Source organism: Chelmon rostratus, chromosome 15, assembly GCF_017976325.1.
Source record: "Chelmon rostratus isolate fCheRos1 chromosome 15, fCheRos1.pri, whole genome shotgun sequence".
NCBI lineage: Eukaryota > Metazoa > Chordata > Actinopteri > Chaetodontiformes > Chaetodontidae > Chelmon > Chelmon rostratus.
The window spans coordinates 25390168-25411594 of NC_055672.1; the positions used below are offsets into that span (position 1 = coordinate 25390168).

The 21427-nt window shown below is 39.8% G+C and overlaps 1 protein-coding gene across 1 annotated transcript in view; it reads left to right on the forward strand.

The window, feature by feature from the left end:
• Window positions 1-21427, forward strand: part of crybg1a (crystallin beta-gamma domain containing 1a) — a 48397-nt gene that overhangs the window by 17236 nt on the left and 9734 nt on the right. The window contains exons 2-11 of the mRNA XM_041953206.1: window positions 3258-3399; window positions 7678-9143; window positions 10107-11122; window positions 11393-14946; window positions 16041-16079; window positions 16190-16308; window positions 19275-19440; window positions 19890-20029; window positions 20414-20540; window positions 20632-20667. Of these exons, the coding sequence (XP_041809140.1) occupies window positions 3258-3399; window positions 7678-9143; window positions 10107-11122; window positions 11393-14946; window positions 16041-16079; window positions 16190-16308; window positions 19275-19440; window positions 19890-20029; window positions 20414-20540; window positions 20632-20667 (6805 nt within the window). The remainder of the gene's footprint in view (window positions 1-3257; window positions 3400-7677; window positions 9144-10106; window positions 11123-11392; window positions 14947-16040; window positions 16080-16189; window positions 16309-19274; window positions 19441-19889; window positions 20030-20413; window positions 20541-20631; window positions 20668-21427) is intronic.

Below are 21427 nucleotides of genomic sequence, written 5' to 3' on the forward strand. Positions count from 1 at the left end.
CACTAGTCTGCATTCACCCATTCACACAATGGTAGCTAGGCCACCTACTCATTACGAGCATTAACACATAAACCAATGCACAGGGGTTCAGTATCTTGCCCAAGGATACTTTGACCAGAGCTTGGTGTTCTTCCTTCTATATGTTTGTCAAGCAAGCTAATTCATGCTGTAAAACTCTGTTGTGCCTCTGTACTTTACAATGTGTTCACATTATTTAATCTGTGACATAACCCTGTTTTCTTGAGATCCCAATACAGTTGTCAAAACTTGCATTATAATCTGCTATTTTATTATCACTAGAAAACAAAGTTTGTTATGTCAAGATCAAGAATGCCTGTTTCATATACAAATGTTTACATGGACCAGCACCAGCTCCCGTCAAAGAGTTCATACATAAAAAAAGACTCACAGGACATGGTACTAGATCAGGCACGAGAGGTGACTGTGAAAATACACACAGAAGAACAACCTTTGGCCAGAATTTTCAGAGAGATCACCACTCTTAGCACTTTCAAGGGGAAGCTGAAAGCATGGTTACTAGAAAATCAAACATGCAACCACCTGTAACCTGTAATGCAGTGCAGTTGTTGGGTCAACATCAGAGTTTCTTTCTTTTTCCATTACATCTATACAAAAATTACACGATACTTTTGTGTATGATTTTTTCTCATCACTAGTCTTTACATAATACATTTATATATCACATTCTAGTGCAATAATTACATGCTTCTGCTGGCACTTTACACTGATGTGCACTTAGAGCTTTGTGCAATTCATCTGAAAAGTTGAATAAATCACATCATGTATGGAAGGTGTGGAACATTAAATGGATTAAACTGAGTTTGCATCTTAAAGTATGAATGAACAGATAAAAGTTGAAAAGAGTATGCATAGCTGGAAAAGTGGGAAAAAGGATGACGGATGCAAAATGGTGGAAATTGGAGAGGGTTTTCTAATTAACTTCCATTGTAACTAAGCTTTAAAGAAAGTTGAACATTTTGAAAGGTTTTACTGAGATTTGAAATTTCAATACCAAAAATGTATGAAAAATGATGAGTGTTAGGAAAATGTGTGAATTTTGAACATTCTGCCCACTATTTTAAATTTGTAACATTTCCAGAAAAATGACGAATATTTTAGAAAGTATGAAAAATATGACAAAGTAATATCACAGCAAATAAAGATATATAAAATGGCTAAGAACTAAAACTGTATTGCTCTGCAGTATTTTGTTTACTTAAACTTGACATCATAAGCACATTAATGGCAGCACTGATTTTGACAATGTACAATTGCAACATTTCAGCCTTGACACAACTTTTCTTTAAAAGAATTAGATAAGATGACAAGCAGCAAAGGAAAGCGTAAGAGAAGCCATCCAACTCAATTTAGCTAAATGTAACCTTTTTTGTTACATCTAATATTACACCTATTGTTACACTAATATTGGATCAAATCATCTCTAAAAGATATACTTTTATTACCAGAAATATTTAAGGACTGACGTCAATTGCCATGGATTATCAAAAATAAACATTCCTTGTTAAAATCTCATAAATTGTGCACATGCAACAGTAGAGCTTTTGTGAATGGTGCAGCAAAGAGAAGGTTCAGACAAGTTGGAGCTGGTTTGTGCCTCCATGTTGACAGGGTTCTAGGGAGACAACTAGACTAACTAATTGTGTAACTTTCCTTTAACAAGGTCGCTTGTAGACATTATAGCTCTTGAAATACTGCTAATGTTTTCTGTGCCTTTAGATCATTGTTCTCCAGCTCAGCAATCAGTCCTTGTTATCTGGCCAAACCATGAACTGAATACATTACATAGCCTGATACTGTAGAGTACATCCATCTACTGTTGCACTGATGCCATGATAGTCAGTGCATGACATCCCAGATTAATCCCAGACTATTCCAGACAATAAATCAGTTCACATGCCGGAGGCGTCTACAGCGGGACAGTAGCACATCAATCCAGGGTAAGAGTTGTGGATGCTGTTGCCTCTTACTCCTGTCACCTACATGTCCACCTGACCATACAAAAATGAATACAGTCAGATCGTTGGATGTTCATCGACTTTTTTGTCAGAGTGTACTACTCTGACTAAAAAGGAGATGATCAGCTATAAACTGCAGAGTCTGCCTTCCAAGTCTTGGCACATTTTAACCAGGTCTAGCTCTGCCCCCTTGTGGGGAAACACCACACATTTTGTCCAGGACCAGGGCAGTCCTGGTGGCTGGAGCCAAGGTGCTGATTAGGGAACTACTGCAAAAATACTGCCACAGGTGCAAACAACATGCTGTCATATTATTGTAATGTCTTGACAAACAATATCCCAGGGTTGATTAATGTCTTAATGTTTCTTACAAAGGAAAGTGACGTTTGGATATGTAGCAGAACTAATCACATCACACCTGGAGACTGCCATTTTCAGGCGCTTTGTGATGATGATTATGTCATATGATAGTACTATCTCATAGACACAGTACGGCTTTGCTTAGGGTGCAAATTTAGCACATATTGTTTAAATGAGGTGGAATGCTGTCTGTCATTCTGTCATTGTATTTGGCTGCTCAGAAGACTCTTTCATTCCAGACTCCTCCTGAAATAGATGCACATGCTCATGCCTCACATGTGCTCTAGAATCTATGATGGTACTCTAATTGTTCAGCGTGTCTGGTTTGCCACTGGGGAGTGAATGTTGTCAGTCAAGTGTCATATTGTGTGTCGTCTGAGTGTTTTTCAAAAAGTGCAAAGGCAGAATGGAAAATGTCACTGCAGTTAAGAACAATTAGAGGTGTCAGTGCACCTAAGAACAGTAACATATGCAACATTAGACAAAAGCAGGTTTGGGTTTGATGTTTTTTATTTGTTTATTATTGTAAATGAGGAACATTATGTATACACAAACTGGGGACAACCCATGATTCTATATGTAAATTATTGAACTAGACCAACACAGCACTTTATGTTCAAAATTGTGCACTCATGCACTACTTTGCACTCATAGAACATATAATTTAAAAAAAAGATATTCTTCTCTTGTTATTGTACTCTTAAATTTGTTATTAGAAACAGCACATATTCAAAGAGATACCTATCAAAACTGTCATAAATTGTAGCAAAGCTTGATGATAAGGAGTTTAAAGAATACAAAATGCTGTAAAAACATATGCACTCTATATTATGAGGGGAAGCAAAGGGCCAATGTCATAACATCCTCTCTCTCTCTGCACTTCCTACCTCTCTTGACCAGGAGCTATGACCAGATGAGTGTATCAACAGAGTGCAGTTTCCAGACTGAATCGGACTGGGACCCTCATTCTGAGTCCACCTCTATGGTTAGCTTTGACATGACTCAGCCATACAGCCCTACTTCGCCCTCTAAATTCTTTAAGGTTGGTTTTATTAACTTTTTTTAATTAACTGTTATTTTCACATTTTTCATCAGTGTAAGACTAAAAACATAGTACAAGATAGTAGACAGATGTTAAAGATTAGTGTGTGTCTGCATATGTCTACATGAATGTGCAATTTTAAAAAATACAGTATCTACACTGTACAACTGTAAAGAAAATGGAAAATTAACTAATTCTGCTTTGTTAACCTAAAAGTTTTCCTACTTTCATATACTTTTTTCTACTTACCTTGTTCTGTACCTTGTGTAAGTATATTTGAGAGCAATTGAAAAAGGATTGATGCACTATTGATAATTTGTGTAATATTGATTGTTTTTAAGTAAAGAATCTGAATACTTGCTGCACTGCATTTTTGGGGCTGTAGCGATAACCACAACGATGAAATACCGAGCTACTGATAAGCCAACCGCAGGGGATGGAAAGCAACCACCACAACTGCACATGATGTCACACGTTGCATTAAAATGCATGCATGTGAATAAAAGAAGAGGCAGTCCAGAGCGGTTAGGCTGAACAGACTGGACACAGCAGACGTGCTGTCTTAAATGCAGGAGGATTCTCTCTAAATTTAATCCTTTTTCCAATTAAACTTTTTCGAAGAAACTCCACTCACTTGGGTGGAGTGGTGCGTCTTTCACGCAGGAGACCAGGGTTTGATTCCTGTGTGAAACCAAGAGTCATATCGACTGTTTTAAGAAAGTAGTTATTTTAAGCCAAACCATGATATCAGCAAGCTTTATTTTGAACGTCCAACCGGATGTTGCATGTTTATTATTGCTAATGGCATGTACGTGTGCACGGCATGCCTTAGTGTGGCTAAAGATGACACTGGGTTGACCAGGGTATGTGTTGGACCCGTAAGCGTGATACCGGGTTGCAGAATCACAAGCACGACAGCGTCCCACGTTTGGTCCAGGATTACAATACCACACAGGAGAAAGTCATGGAGTTTGCCTCAGTAGCTGTGAAATTCCCGTCCGGAAACACAAGTGTTTTGGCAGAAAACGCCTACTGGTCCACTAATTATCCTAGTTCAAGAAGGTGTAGCTTGAGTCTTGTGGTTGTGGCAGACCAAGGAGGAAGGAGAAGAGAGAGTGCAAGTGATTAACACAAGCAGGTACCAGGATTAAACATTATCCCGCTGTACCCTTTACAAAGTGATTTTCAAAACCGACTGTATGGGGCAGTAAACGCTCACTAACAGACTAGCCTATCAGAGGTGATTGAAATAACATTTTTAGGGGCTGTAAAAGTGTCCTTGCCCTTTGAGATAAGAGGGGAAAAAATGCTATTGGATCTCATTGTCCCTAGGCTATTTTCCATAGACTCAAACCTGTCAAACCTGCTCTCAGTGATATTTGTGTCAGTTGGAATCATTAAGAAGTGGTGCTCAAGTATGTGTTGTATGTGTTTATTAATCATTTTCACAGATTTAAGTGTGTCATATTTAGAGTGGGTTACACTAAGAAACACTTTTAATTTTTTTAGGTTTATAGCGAGGAAAAAATGAACCTGCTGTGTTCACAGTCTTACATGCAGCCTGAAAGATCCAGTGCCCTGCAGTAGTTAACTGCCGTAAAGATCAAGTGTGTGCCTTTATTATTATCTGCTGCTGAGATGGAATAATGAAGCTGAGCTTTGGCTGACAGATAAGGAAGTGCTCCATCATGCACACTGATACACTATCTCCACCTGCCTGACATTTGTCATTGCTATGAGTAAACAGCAATGAGTAAATACAAGGGCAATGCTCAGTGGAGGGCTAATACTAGAAGAAGAAGAAGAAGAAGAAGAGGACAGCTGGCCATTCAAGACTTTAATATACGCTGGACAAAAGATACTTAATTTATGCTCTTCTTGAATTTCCTTTCAAGACTATGGATTTGTGAGTCAAAACAGCCTGGAGGTATAGTATTCCTGCCTTGACTACACATTAAAACAAAAGCAATGTTTGAGCCAAACCCGGTCATTCACTTAGGTTTCTGTGTTTCATTCTATTTAGACATGAACTGGAAAACCCGGCCACAGACTGTCTGTACTTGTTGTGTGCTCAGTTAAATTATGTTAATGTTTCAACACACTGAAGAGTGTGTTGAAACAGGTTTTTACCTTAGAAAACTGCCTGTTCAGGAACTGCTATAGTTCAGAAAGTATTCAGATTTAGCTCTCAGAGCAGTTAAGATAATGCATACTGGCCTGCACATCATTTGTCATACAGCACTGGGTCATTGCACCTTTGACCCATTTCACTGTATGGTACCTATCTAAGTGATAAATTTAATGAGTCTTAACCGATACAAACTGGATTCTTCTTAAATAAAGCCACAGTAGATAACAGATTCTATTGATTTGCCCAGCTTTAGAATGTGGAGGGTGGGTTTTTTTCCAGGAGTTCTTTCCACACCCTTTCAATTTCACTGGATTTTTTCCCATGTGTACCATCTTCCGCAATTATTTTTTCACACGCTGGCTGCCATGCAAATGGATTTGCCCTTAAGTTAGACACTGGGGCACTTAACTGTAGACACACACGGGTCATTGCAGCCAGTACTGCTTTTCTGGTTATAAGAGAAGACTGTTTGACTGTTGTTTTATTTTTCTAGCAGTGTGGTAAAGAAGTAGGATACTGTCTTTTATGTTGAACTGAAGTTAAGCATCTACTTAGTTCAAGGTCATTCTAATGATCTGTATGTCTTCTAAAAGACATACATTTTAACTTCTTTCATTTGCTAATTTTGGGATCTAACTATTAATTTGGCACCAAACTCCGAAGGAATTCAATACTTTAGACCCCAGGAAATCAAAATGGTATGTTACTGTTTTGCAACAGTTTTTTTTTTACTCTGTTGTTCCTGCTTCTTGTCTTAACATGTGCATTTTATAATGTGGCTACAGTCAGACAGGGTTTGCGATGTATGTTTTATGTTGGCATGTTCTCCTTTGTGTGAGGTCTTCTTTGCTGTGCTATAAATCCTAATAATAAGTGCCATGTCAGAACTGAAACTGAAAAAAATATTTTGAAGTCAGTGTTGTTTCACACTGTACTCTATGTTAATTACTAACATAGTTCTCAGTGATTATTAGGTTATTTTTTATTTGTTTTTTCCTGCATTATTTCACTGTTGCTGTACAGTTAGTAGCTGTGATAGCTTCGATGACCTTTGAGCTGAGCAACAAAGAAGTTCTGTATCTGTCTAGTTAGTCATTAGTCATTCCACTCCAACCTGATTGTTTTACCAGTGTGTTGTTTTTTGCACAAGGATGTCTGCATTTAATCTGTTCAGCTTTGTTTAGTTTTTAGCTTTGAGCTCAAAGATGACACAAATAGTAATAAAAAAAAAGAAAAGAAAGACATGGTGTGTGTGTTTACTCAAAAAAATTAAATTAAAAAACAAAACTTTTAGTTAAAAAAAGCATCAACATAAGGCTTATACTGATAGTCAGAATGAAACAAATGAAACAGTTTCTTACATATTCTTCCATGTGACTTTCCTCTTGAATTAATTTACTCAGTGGTTTGAATTTTCAAGTTGGTATACTATCAAGTCATACAAATTTAAAATCCAAAATCTCTTTTTTTTATTTCTGCAATTATTTTTCCCAGAATGTCCTCAACGTTGGGCAAAATACAGAAAGCGTGACTAACTGAGGATTATGCCAAAAGATTACCTTTTTATGTTGCTAGTTGCTAATTATTATCGATTGTAATAAGCTTGTTGAATCAGTATGATAACAGTGCATCTGTATTTTCCATGTTCTTTTCAGAAACTGAATGCATTATTTGTATTGTTCTACATGTATTTTGCATTTTACATTGCTGATTAGTTAAGTCTATTCTTACATCTTCTCCAAATCTTTTCTGATCTTATACATCTAAATCTTGTTACTTATCTAAAATGTTATATACACTTTAATTTGATAAGTAAGTTCATAGTTTTTCCAAATATATTGAGTAACTTGATGCAGGTCAATTATTGACTTCCCACTAAATTCAAGATTGCGTAAATAGCCTCTAACCTGGAGATAGCTCACAAAAACGTGGTCGTTCATATTGTAAATGCAGTTCCTCATAGGAAATGTATGTTAAATTGTGTACATTTTTCTTGCTCAGCTTTTGGCTACTTATCTGTTGAAGGGCACACCCATTAGTTTTCATTTTAGATTTTCTTTTTCATTTTTTCTGTGTTTGGCAAAGTCAGAGAAATGGCCTGCTCTCTCCACCTCAGTACTTTAATCTTTCTGTCTGCTTCTTGTCAGTCCTTTCAGAATTCGGAGGAAAAGAGGGGGGGAGTGTTGCATCGCCTCAGCAATTTCTTCAACTCCAGGAGAAAGAAAAGCAGTAGTAGGCAGCATTCAGACGCCTCCGCCAATGCAAGTTCGCCAGCATCCCCCTTATCTTCACGTTCACTCCAGTCTCAAGGGGAGTATGGGCTAAAGACTCCAACTCCATCTCAAAAAGACAGTGAGCTGACAGTGCCTCATTATGCACAGGCTAGAGTGGAAACAGAGCATGGTGAGACCCTCAGCCAAAGTTCTAATCGCAGTGGCTCAAGCATGGCTTCTCTGCTGACATCTGAAGCAGAGCTCCCATTTGCAGATAGTGATAGCAGCAGCCAAAGCAGTGTGAGGCAGGTACATGTGTGCAGGGTCAGCACAGCCAGCAGTGAAAGGAATTCTGGGAATTTGACACCCACCACTCTGGACCTTGCTATTACAACTCATCCAAGTGCTGATTGTAGCTCAGAACCAGGCTTTGCAGAGTCAGTGGTGGAAGAAGTAAGCAAGAGGCTGCAGGTTAGCTTGGAAGAAAGCATCCTGAAGAATACAGAGGATTCCAGTGAGGATAATGCAGTTAAACAGACCAGTTTAGTCTGGTCCAAGACAGCTTTCCCGCTTTCTAAGACAACTGAGGTCCCAGAGTCACATAACTTGATCCCTATAAGCTTAGCATCAAAGACAACATCAGTGAAAGTTGAAGAGAAGGGGCACAGCACTGTCCTAAGAAGATTGACTTTTGGCCCTCAGTCGTCTACCTCACACGTCATCAAGACTCAACTGGAAGATGAAGACTCTCCAGACATATGGGAAAACTCAGGAGCTAAGAGGAGGGCTCAGGTACTCTCTTGGGAAACTGCAGCCGTGGCATGGAACCCTTCATCTGAGAAAGAGCAAGTACCCAGAGGTGATTCTCCTGTCCAACTCCACAAAGCCATATGGGTGGAAACAACCCTGGGACAGGAGGAGGAAGGGGAGGGGGAGTGGCAGAAAGAGAAGCATGTAATGAAAGAAGGGGAGGAAGGCTTCAGAGCAGACTCGCCTCCTGTGCTGGCTATACCTGTCACAGTAATACCTGAGGATGACTCAGTCACTCAGGGCACTGCAGACAGCCCTTCTACCTGCTCGGAGACTTTACCATACAGTGGCAGCTTATCAGAATCAGCCATCTCCTTCGCACCGACTACAGGGCATATCCAAACAGCCTCACCGCAGCCAGATGGTCTTGACACTGGCTGGTCCTCAAAGCAAACTTCACTTCAGGAGAAACGTAGATCCAGAGAAATTCGTGTTACACGCAAGACTGTAAATCTGCCTTCAAAACACAAGGTTTTCCCCCAGACAGTGTATGTTGGCCTGGAGCCAAGTTTGGATGGGAACAAATCAGAGAGAGAAAAGTACAGCAGAGATACAGCTTCAGAGACTTTAGACACAACACAAGCAAAAGCGTGAGTATCTGTCTATTTTGATTTTCTGTGGTTACTGTCTAATAGTCCCTTGCCTTTGATCCTGGGAGAAACAGACAGCAGGAGAACTAAAGAAAACTATGCCTGCATGCAACCTGAGCTCTGAGTTCCCATGCTCCATTGTACCAGAGGAGAACAATGCAGGCTAAACCTGCACTGAGGCCTTGACATATAATATACAGTATATCTAATCCTACAAGAACAGTGACATTATTTCTATAACACACTTTAAATTATGTTTAAAATTCCTGAAAAGTAGTTGGTTTGGAAGTTTCACTTGATATTAAGGTCACCTTTGCTGTGTTTACCTATGGTGTAGCTTCACTACCATGATAGGTTTGTCATTACAATACTGCCTGCACACTTTAGTTTGAATTCAGGGTTTCATGGTTACACTTACCTGACACATTCCTGTAGATAAGTGGCATGGCATACATACAAACACTGTCAAAAGAATGAACTACACTAATACCTTATGATTTTCGGTGCACTTCAGGCTACTGATGGTCATGCCCAAAAAATATCTAAAAAGACTTGGTTTGATTTACAGTTTCAGAATTACTGCAGGGTGAGTCTTTTACATAGCCAAAGTTTGACCGTATAGAGTTTTAGCAGTATAAACGTAAAGGAACAGTTTTACGTTTTGGGAAATACTTTTATTAACTTTCTTTTTGAGAGTGGAAAGATTGATAGCAGATTTTGTTAACTTTTGATGGAGCCATGCTAACTGTTTCTAACTTTCTTTATACTAATTTAAGTTAACCAGCTAGTAGCTCCAGCTCCATATTTTCTGTACATAAGACTGGTATCCATCTTGTCATCTAACTTAGGGCAAAGAGGCAAATTAGTGTATTTCCAAAAAAGGTCAAACTATAAGACTTTAAACTAGGTTTATTTTATACTATTTTACTTGCATGTAATTTACTACTCTCTCTCTCTCCTCAGACTGCCAAGCTTCCAAAGCAAAACTGTGGAGGAAGGCATCCTTGAGCCATTTCCAACAACAGATGAGACTACACATTCTGAGACAAATACTCCTGAACCCCTAGTTGAATTAAAAATAGACTCTGAGGCCTCTGAATTTGATGACACCTCTGCAACCTCACACATGTACAAAGCAAAGTCACAAGTGTTGAAGTCAGGGGTAAGAGGTCAAGGGACTAACCAAGCTATTCCCTCTAAACTAAGGGTCGAAACAGTATCAGAAAGTCAGCATACCACAGCAAGTGGAGCAAAGATCCCATCCTCAGCAGCTGGCAGCAAGACCAAAAATGTGACAGCAAAGGATAAGGCCTCCAAAGAGAGCACGAAAGTGGGAACCAGTGGTCCCTCAAGTGCAACAGGTTCAAAGTCTAAAATCCCCAAAAGGTCAGCATCAGATGCTGAGGTGAAATCATCAAGAACACCAGATAAAACATCAGTAACTGATGCCTTTGGATCATTGGTCAATTCTAAACTGCAGAAACAACCCAGAACCAAAGAATCTATGAAATCTCTGATCACTACAACCAAGACTGACACGAAACCAAGTTTTGAAGAAGCCAAGGGAGGGAAAGCTCTGTCAGGAGATATTTCTCCCACAAGAACAACTCACAGTTCAGGATCAAAGCATATCAAAGAAAAGTCAGATGAGCACAGTGACTCTATAAACCTGGTAAGTGGCATGGAGAAAGACAATGAGGAGATTAAAACAGGAAGCCCAACTGACAGGAAGAACCTAGGTGTCAAAAAACAAGGGCAAGACCGTCTGGAGAATAATGCATCCTTGGCATCAAATAGTCAGTTGCCCATTTCATCTCCAACAACAAAGAGGAACAGTGACATAACTGAATCAAGTGGCTCCCTGTATAGAAAAATTACATCCAATCTGACAGACTCAGAAGGCAAGGCAGTCCGAATGCTGAGTCCAGAGAAGCAAGAAGTAACTCCTGCTGAGAGATCTGGTGAAAGTCCCAAGAAAGGTAAGATAGTACCATCACAACATTTTGTATGCTCGACAGTAAATCAGTCAGTACCTGTATTGTTTACACTGTCATTCTAAGAAAATCTTGAAAGCCCCTCTGTTGGTTGTGTGTCAAAGGAATAATTCAACATTTTGGCAAATTATTTGATTTCTTGCTGAGAGTTAAAAGGTTGATATCACTTATCTGTGCTCTAATTATGGAGCACTGCCAACAGCTGATTAACCTTTTTTTTTGGTTATTAAACTTGTCTGTATGTGTTTCCAACAGGAAGCATCTTGTCACCAAGACAATCCAAACACCAATCTAAAAGAAGCATTAGTCACAAAGAGATTGACACACCCTTCTTGTGTGTCTCTCCATCTCACACTAAGCAAGAGAAAATGGTCCCATCGATGCTCTCCAAACAAAGCGACATCAAACACAACAAAAGTGCAGTCAAGGATTCAGCTGATCTATCATCATCTGTAAGTAAGCTTCCCACAAGAGGTCAGAGAAGCTCCAACAAAGCAAACTCCAAAAACAGCTCACCTCCTGAGGATTCTCCCAACACAAAGCAAGTGAAGGACAGTGACAGATTTAAATTCAAGTCTCTGTCTACAGAGCAAGAAGATAATCAGTCCAGTATCAGTGAGATCAAACTGAAAGAAAAAAGTACAAGAGATGAGGAATTACAGATGAGCATAACCAGTCCTACAACTGAAGAGATGTCAAAAATCCAACCAGTTCAAAACAACAATGCTATTATTACAGAGGACACTAAAGCAAAAGTTACACCAGGCACAGGCCCAGGAACTAAGGTATTTCCTAGGAGTGAGGTTGTCAAGGCAAGTCCTTCTCAGTTGCCAGTTACTGATGTATATAAGTCTGAGGCCGGTAGCCAGGGAGGACAGTGTGAGAGCAAACAACAAACAAAAGTTGAGTCTCCACCTGAAGATGTACCTCATATTCAACGTGACAACACCACACAGGAACAGGAAACACCAAGTATTTGTCCAGAAGATGTAAAGGAGAAAGACATTTTAGAGACAACCCAGCTAATAAGTAACATTAAACTAGATTTAATCCAGGAGAAAAGCTTTGCAGAACCAAATTCTGCAGTGTTAGCTCAGGACTCAATACCAGCTCATGAGGACAAAACGGATATGTCGGCCAAACCTGTTTTGGTTGACAGTATTCAGGGTGAAATAACAACATACTCAAATCAGGACAGTGTTATACCTGGTACTGTTTCCCTTAAAAAAACCAAAAAGGTCACTTCTAATGAATATGATACCAGAAATAGTCTTCCTGTTAATTTGGCCTCAAGAGACCAAGATGCTGAGCCAAACGATGTACCTTTATCCACTTCAGTTGATTCTAACCTGACCAGCAAGGAGCAGCAAAATGATTTATTGAAGGATCAAACCACAAATGTCATTCATGAAAATGATGGATCGCCCCCATTCAGCCGAAATTTAGTAAAAGATTTTGAGGTAGAGGAGGAAAGTAAAGAGGGGAAAAAAGTAGAGGCTTTGGACATTCAAACTGAGACTGTGACTGTTTTTGACTTGCCCAAGAATGTTGTTCATCAGCTACACAAAGAGCCTCTTTTACTGGCACAAGAAATTGAGAGACTGGAGAAAGACTCAAAACCAAATGAAAGGCTGGATGATGCAGTGGTGGAAATCACTGACTTACAGAACAGTTGCAAAAAGGAGCTCAAGGGTATAACTGTTGAGGATGATGCAGAGAAAGACATTACAAAACCAGAGAAAACAACACATCTATTATCAGAGGAGCAATGTTCACAGCCCGACACAGAGAAGGATCCACAGATGGTACGTACAGATGCCCTTGAAGAGAAGAACACTGAGACAGAGCAAGCAAGAAGTGCACTCCATGAAAATACAGCCAGTGTGGTCAATACACAGCAGGAATGGGCAATGCTCTCAAAAGAAAATGCAGAAAGTGTGAATAAGGAAACAGGTCAGCAGATAGCAGCACCAACAGTGAAAAATGAACAGAAACCTGTTGATCTTCTAACCAAAAATGAGGAGGTCAGGGATAATGAATCACATCAGGAGGATAATCACACTGATGTCGCAAAAGAGAGGCAAACTCCAGAACTAAAAGCCTTAAGCATTAAAACTCAAAGGTCTGAAGGCACTAATGAAAAGAGTGACACAAGGGCGTTTGACAAGAATTTTCCAAATGAGTTTTCAAATGAGGCTGCTGACACTGAAGTTAGTAGACACAAGGACCAGAACACCTCAATTGCTAGAGATCAAGATGAGGACATTAAAAAGACTGAGGAAAATGCTTGTATATCAGCACAATCCGAATGTCCAAATGCCAACCTTGAGCAGCAAACTGAGACAGAAAAAGCTCCAGAGAAGACAACAGAAAGCCAACTATTACAAAGGGATGTAGCTCGAGAACTAAATGAAACCCAGAGTACTGAAGGTGCTAAAGGAGAAACTGAAACCATGGATTTGTCTGTAAAGGGTTTGGTGAATGAGACTGCAATTGTGAGTGCTAACAGAGAAGTTTGTATCCAACAAGACCAGAAATCCACAATTGGTAGACACCAAGATGAGGGCATTACAAACCCAAAGAAAATCAAATCAAAAAAATCCAAATGTCTAAATACTAACCTAGAACAGGAACCAAGGACTAAAGCAAAAGAATCTCTAAAGATGAAAGAAGACAAAACAGATAGTTGTTTGAAAAAGGGACTACAGACCTTAAGAGAGGAGAAAATCATAAACCTCGGTGATCCACAAAAGCCTGCAAAGCAAACACACAATAACAGTTCATTACTCTCAGCTGCAGTGAAACCATCCACTCCATCTCAAAGTCTTCAGCTAAAGAAGGAATCCCCGTCTAGCTGGTTAAATGTGGAACATCATCAAAAACAGAAAAAGGAATATAAAAGAAGAGTAGATGCATCAGCCAGTGAGGATGAATCTCTTGAGCCTGATGACTTTGATGATTTTATCAGAAGCATTAAGGAGGGCAGCATTCCCTTCTCACTACCTCCAAAGAGGCATATACACAAAAAGTCCCCATCGCCATCTTTTGCCATGCCAGCAATCAAGGAGGACCATTTTGAGAGAACTTTTGATCCAGAAGAATTCCAATTTGGTTTAAGAAAAAATGGCAAATGTTTTAGGGATCCTTCCCCAGCTATGGTGCTTAAACAAAAAGCAGCTAAGAGGGAAGGACGTACCATGGAAAAACGTGCACAGGATAATGCCATATACATAGCTGAAGACCAAATGAAATCACTTGATGAGGTGGAAGGACAAGATGGAGTCAAAGAGGGAACAAATAATGATGCAGGAAAAGAAGAGCCACACAACAATGGAGAAGGGCCCGGGAAACCGATGTCACGACTTGGAAGGATCTCCATTCTCTCCAGCTTACTGAGTTCTCCTCGGTCCAAGAGGACCAAAGAGGACTCTTCCTCTGCCTCAAATAGCACACTTTCATCTCATGGCACAGATGAAGGCCCACTTATGGGTGATGGTACAGGTATAGTCAGTGAGTCATCACTCAGCCAATCCTCTCCTCCTCCTCTGCCCTTGTTGCCCTTGTCAGAAGCAAAGCTACCTGATCATTTAGAGAAATATCTCAAGAGGAACAAAAGAGAATCTGAGGCCGACCAGAGCTCGGAACAGATGACTAAAAATAAACTGAATCATAACGGGAGTGCTGTGAGAGACCAGGCCTTGATAGCAGGGGCAACTAATGTGGGCCTGAAGGAGCTTGTGGGACTGCCTCCAACTAACCACGACAGCCAGCAGACTTCACAAAATGGACTTTCTACGTCGAAGACTAGGGTAGGTATTTCAATACTTTAAAAGAAGGGCTTTGTGATTGTGGTTTCAGTTTAGTTTTTTTATAGTCTTAAGATAAAGAAATACCACCCTAAAGCTTGAATAGGTTGGCTGCTAGGCTTTTACACAAAGCACTGACATATTGTATTTCCGTGGTAATGTGTCTCAGTTTCAAAAAGTTATCTTTTGTTTTGGCATGCTGTTGCAATAAAGTCATGTGTCATTCGCCCTGTCAAGTAAGGCAGGGCGAAGAAGCATGTCCTCAGTCTGGAATTTTTCACAACAAGATATTTGCATCAATATGCAAATATAGCAGAACTATGCAAAATACCTGTTTGTGTTTAGGTGAATGCAGTGAGCGTATAATACCTGCTGCACAATATTCTCCCTTTAAACCCTTCACATTACAGGACAATTATTTTGGTTTCTTCAGTCAAAATGTATATCATACCTTAGTCATTCCCAAATAGGGGTACTCATACCCTGCGGGTACTTCTGATGCTGCTGCAGGATATGTGGAAAGATTGTTGAGTAGCTCAATTAATTTGGTAAGATAGAAATTAGGATTTCATTTTTAAAAAATATACACATATTGAGTTAGCTATAACACCTGAACACTATTTGTTGCACTTTTGGCTCTGCAAAAAGGAGCATAGGGACTTAAAAGTATGTTAAAAGTAACGGATATATTGTTAGATAGGTAAAAGAAAAGGATGAGTAGTGAAATAGCTAAAGAGATGGATAAACAGTTGAAATAGATAAAAGTGAGGTATAGACACAGAAATAGATAGTAGATGCTAGTATAGGCGTTTGCAGTACAGATGCAAACTTGACCAAACTGACCTAATCACATTTGTGCGAAAACATTGCAACAACACCCACTTTAATATAATTGTTAAACATCTAATTTAAAATACATTCAAATGACTAAAATTATCACAACATTAGTAGTGATAACCATGGTTCTTATTTCCAGAAGTAAATTGGCTCAGAAGAGCTTAACAAATGAGCAAAGTTACATCTCCTGTTTGGAGGACTGAAGTCTTTTTCAAAGCACAGGTTCAAGGTCATAATCAAAATATTACATTTGCTTTCAGATACCTGCAGCAAGAGGGTTCCACAAAAGGCCTGGAAAGGTATGATCAAATGATAGTTACTTGAATGGTTGATAATTATTTGTAAGTTATTGTGTCAATTATTTGTTTGGTGCTACATATGTTAATGAAATGTCTAAATCCTCATCCAGATTGTCATACATGAACATGCCCATTTTGGAGGGGAATGTTTTGAACTCTACTCTGATGTAGAGGATGGCACCACAATGAAGCTGTCCTCTGTCATCTCAGTCAGCGTCATCAGAGGATGGTAAGGGCCTTTGTGCTAGTCCCTGCAGGTTTAATATGAATGCTGATGATCAGAAGTGTAATTCACTAAAACCACAGAGGGTGAGAACATTACTTTATCATTTTCTGTTTTAATTTTTTTTGCTGATACAGTATTATCTATATTATAATATCTACAATAATAACTATCCTAGCAATACAGTGCACCCAGAAAGTATTCACAGCGCCGCACATTTGGTTATGGCCATATTCCAAAATGGAACAAATTTATTTTTTTCCTCAAAATTCTACACACAATATCCCATAATAAAAACTTGAAAAAAGTTCTTTTGGGATTTTTTTTTTTTTGAGAAAAAATAAGAAATCACATATACATTAGTATTCACAGCCTTTGCCATTAAGCTCATAATTGAGCTCTGGTGCATTCTGTATTCACTGATCTTCCTTGAGATGTTCCTACAGCTTAATTGGAGTCCACCTGTGGTAAATTCAGTTGATTGGACATGATTTGGAAAGGCACACACCTGTCTATATAAGGTCCAACACTTGACAGCACATGTCAGAGTACAAACTGAACATAAATTCAAAGGAATTGTCTGTAGACCTCCGAGACAGGATTGTCTCGAGGCACAAATCTGGGGAAGCGTACAAAAAAAGTTTCTGCTGCTTTGAAGGTCCCAATAAGCACAGTGGCCACAATCATCCGTAAATGGAAGAAGTTTGGAACCACCAGGACTCGAGCTGGCTGGCCGTCTAAACTGAGTGATCGAGGGGGGAAGGGCCCTAGTCAGCGAGGTGACCAAGAAGTCAATGGTCACTCTGACAGAGCTACAGCGTTTCTCTGTGGAGAGAGGAGAACCTTCCAGAAGGAGAACCATCTTTGCAGTAAATCACCAATCGGGCCTGTATGGTAGAGTGGCCAGATGGAAGCCACTCCTTCCTTACTCAGCCTGGAGTTTGCCAAAATGCACCTGAAGGACTCTCAGACCATGACAGACAAAATTCTCTGGTCTATTGAGACAAAGATTGAACGCATGGTGGTGGCAGCATCATGCTGTGGGGATGTTTTTCAGTGGCAGGAACTGGGGACTAATCAGGATAGAGGGAAGGATGAATGCAGCAATGTACAGAGACATCCTGGATGAAAACCTGCTCCAGAGTGCTCTTGACCTCAGACTGAAGTGACCTTTATCTTTTAGCAAGACAACAACCCAAAGCACACAGCCAAGATATCAAAGGAGTGGCTTCAGGACAACTCTGTGAATGTCCTTGAGTGGCCCAACCAGAGCCTAGACTTAAATCCGATTGAACATCTTTGAAGAGATCTTAAAATGGCTGTGCACCGACGCTTCCCATCCAACCCGATGGAGCTTGAGAGGTGCTGCAAAGAGGAATGGGTGAAACAGCCCAAAGATAGTGCCATCGTATTCAAAAAGACTTGAGGCTTTAATTGCTGCCAAAGGTGCATCAACAAAGTATAGAGCAAAGGCTGTGAATATTTATTTACATGTCAATTCTTATTTTCTTATTTTTAATAAATTTGCTAACATTTCAAAAACACTTTATCCACATGGGGTGTCATAATGGGGTGTTGTGTTTTTTAAGGGAAAGAATGGATTTATTCCATTTTGGAATAAGGCTGTAAGATAACAAAATGTGTGCTCTGAATACTTTCCGGATGCATCGTATGTCTGCACTTGGCACTTTTACACTTCAGAGTCATCCTCCCAGATCCTTTCCACTTGTTTTTGGGTTTTTTGTCCTTATTGGCATCTACTCTCACCGGCCACTTTATTAGGTACACCTTGCTTGTACTGGGTTGGACCCCCTTTTGCCTTCAGAACTGCCTTAGTCCTTCATGGCATAGATTCAACAAGGTACCGGAAACATTCCTCAGAGAGTTTGGTCCATATTGATAGCATCACACAGTTGCTACAGATTTGCCAGCTGCACATCCATGATGCAAATCTCCCGTTCCACCACATCCCAAAGGTGCTCTATTGGATTGATATCTGGTGACTGTGGAGGCCAAGTAAACTCATTGCAATGTTCAAGAAACCAATCTGAGATGATTCGAGCTTTATGACATGGTGTGTTATCCTGCTGGAAGGAGCCATCAGAAGATGGGTACACTGTGGTCATAAAGGGATGGACATGGTCAGCAACAACACTCAGGTAGACTGTGGCATTGAAACGATGCTCAATTGGTACTAAGGGGCCCAAAGTGTGTCAAGAAAATATCCCCCACAACATTATACCACCACCAGCAGCCTGAACCGTTGATACAAGGCAGGATGGATCTATGCTTTCATGTTGTTGACGCCAAATTCTGACCCTATCATCTGAATGTCGCAGCAGAAATCGAGACTCATCAGACCAGGCAACATTTTTCCAATCTTCTATTGTCCAATTTTGGTGAGCCTGTGCGAATTGTAGCCTCAGTTTCCTGTTCTTAGCTGACAGGAGTGGCACGCGGTGTGGTCTTCTGCTGCTGGAGCCCATTTGCCTCAAGGTTCGACGTGTTGTGCATTCAGAGATGCTCATCTGCATACCTCGGTTGTAACGAGTGGTTATTGGAGTTACTGTTGCCTTTCTATCAGCTCGAACCAGAGATGGTTGTGCGTGAAAATCACAGTAGATCAGCAGTTTCTGAAATACTCAGACCAGCCTGTCTGTCACCAACAACCATGCCACATTCAAAGTCACTTAAATCACCTTCCTTCCCCATTCTGATGCTCGGTTTGAACTGCAGCAGATCATCTTAACCATGTCTACATGCCTAAATGCATTGAGTTGCTGCCATGTGATTGGCCAATTAGAAATTTGTGTTAATGAGCAGTTGGAGGGGTGTACCTAATAAAGTGGCCAGTGAGTGTATATAATAGAGCCATCCATGGGGCTGTTTAATTATCCCCATTAACAAACCATAAACTAACAATAATGAGAGATAATTCAAATTTTTGATTATGTAGTTTTCTTTGTCTTTAGCTGGCTCCTCTATGAAAAACCTGGCTTCCGAGGTCGTATCATTGCCCTTGAGGAGGGTCCCACAGACCACATAGTGAATATGTGGGCAGAAGAAACTTTAGACCAGATGGGTCAGCCTGTACTAAATGTGCCTATGGTCATAGGTTCTATCCGATTGGCAGTCAGAGTAAGTACTGATGCTGTCAATGATTGATTAATTTGGTCTGTCATACAGCGTTTATATTGTTGGAGATATTTTTATGTCCTGTAATTTAGTTTTTCTCCTAGAATTCCACGGAATGCCTTTGCAGGTTTCATAATATATGTAGATGTAATATATGCTCCTATGATACCCGTGGAACCTTAACTTTAATTAAACCTTAATAAATTACAGTCTTGCCAATTTTAGGCTATATTTTATTTAGGTAGACGTTTTTGTGTGACAACTTGTGTTTAAACATCACTTAACATTTGATATGTTTATTGTGTATTTTGTTAGGTGAACAAAGGTTTTGTATAAAAATATATTTGTATTTGTAAGTTGTAAAAACCTCTAAGAAAGTCTGCACCATCTGTAAATATGAATTTTCAGATTAAAAATTTGAAATTCTTGCACATGCATTTTATGTTTTATAGGACTATAGCATACCCCGAATTGACCTGTTTACAGAGATAAATGGGTTGGGAAGGATGTCATCGTACTGTGACGACACTGTAGAGATTGGCTCTTTTGGGATCCCACAGACCACTGGCTCCATCAAGGTCCATTCTGGAGTGTAAGTCATTAAAAGTAGCAGGGTATGTACTGTATGTAAATGGCAATGTTTCATTGGGGAAACATGTTTCAGTTTCATTGTTGGTGGCAACCCTGCTAACTAGTAGTTTTAAAGCTGACAGACTCTGTGTGCAGTATCTGTTCTCTGTCCATAAAAAAAATGCAGGCTGCAGGCTTGTGGTTGACATAGTTTGAACTGCAGCTTATTACTGATGGTTAGTACTTACATTCTTGACTGGCTCATGGTGTAGAGCGTAAAAGTACTGTATTTTGTCCCTTCATTATGTAGTAGGATAAAACAATCACTAAATGATCATTACCTTTTTGACCACCCCCTTTCTTTTTCTCACTGTCTCTCTCCTTTGCTTTGTCTGTGTGTCTGTAGCTGGTTGGTGTACACTGATCCAGGGTTTGGGGGTTTTGTAGGAATGCTGGAAGTTGGGGAATATCCCTGCCCTGCAACCTGGGGTTTCCATGAGCCCTTCATAGGCTCTCTCAGACCCCTCCGAATGGTACAGTAAATGAAATATGGATGTATATTTGCACTACTACTGTCATTTTGTCACGTGTCTTGATCTGACAAACATGTGCCTCTCATTACAGGGAGCGATAAGGGTGGAGCATCCTAATGAATTTAAGGTGTGTTCTGCATTACATTAGATTTGCTGCCTGTATCAGTATTTCCTGTTTATAGAAACCTCAGCCAGATTGAAATATCAACACAAAGTCTGAAATGTTGTGCTTGTTAACTACTGTCAGAGAATCTTGTTTAGAGGCAAACAATGGTTGAGAAGGGAAACTTTGTTGTGGATATTGAGTAGATACAATGAATCCCAAAAGTTTAGCAAAGGCATGTTTACCTGATATGATTCATGATAAACATGCCTGGCTCAAATTCACAGGTTGGTTTATGCAATTTATGCAAAAGCTAAGGCATGCTAAGGCCCTGAATAACAGAAGTACCTTTAAAATAATGTGGATAATATTGAGTTAGAAAAACTTACATAATGTTCAGGTATTTGGTCAAACAGGCAGAGCTTTATTAAATGGTAAATGGACTGCATTTATATAGCGCTGTTCTACTCTTAGCAACCACTCAAAGTGCTTTTACAACACAAGCAAGCTACAAGCAACCCATTCACACACACATTTGTAAACTGGTGGTTAAGTGCCACCTGCTCATTACAAGCAGTGACCATTCACACACACACTCACACACCAATGGGACAGCATTGGGAGCACTTTAGTGTTCAGTACTTGTTCAAAGTTGCATGTAGACTGCCGGGGCCAGAGATCAGACCTTGGACCTTCTAATAAATGGATGACCGCTTTACCTCTTAAGCCACTGTTGCTCCATTAATCAAGTAGTCAGCAACTTTATTGATAATCGACTGATCGT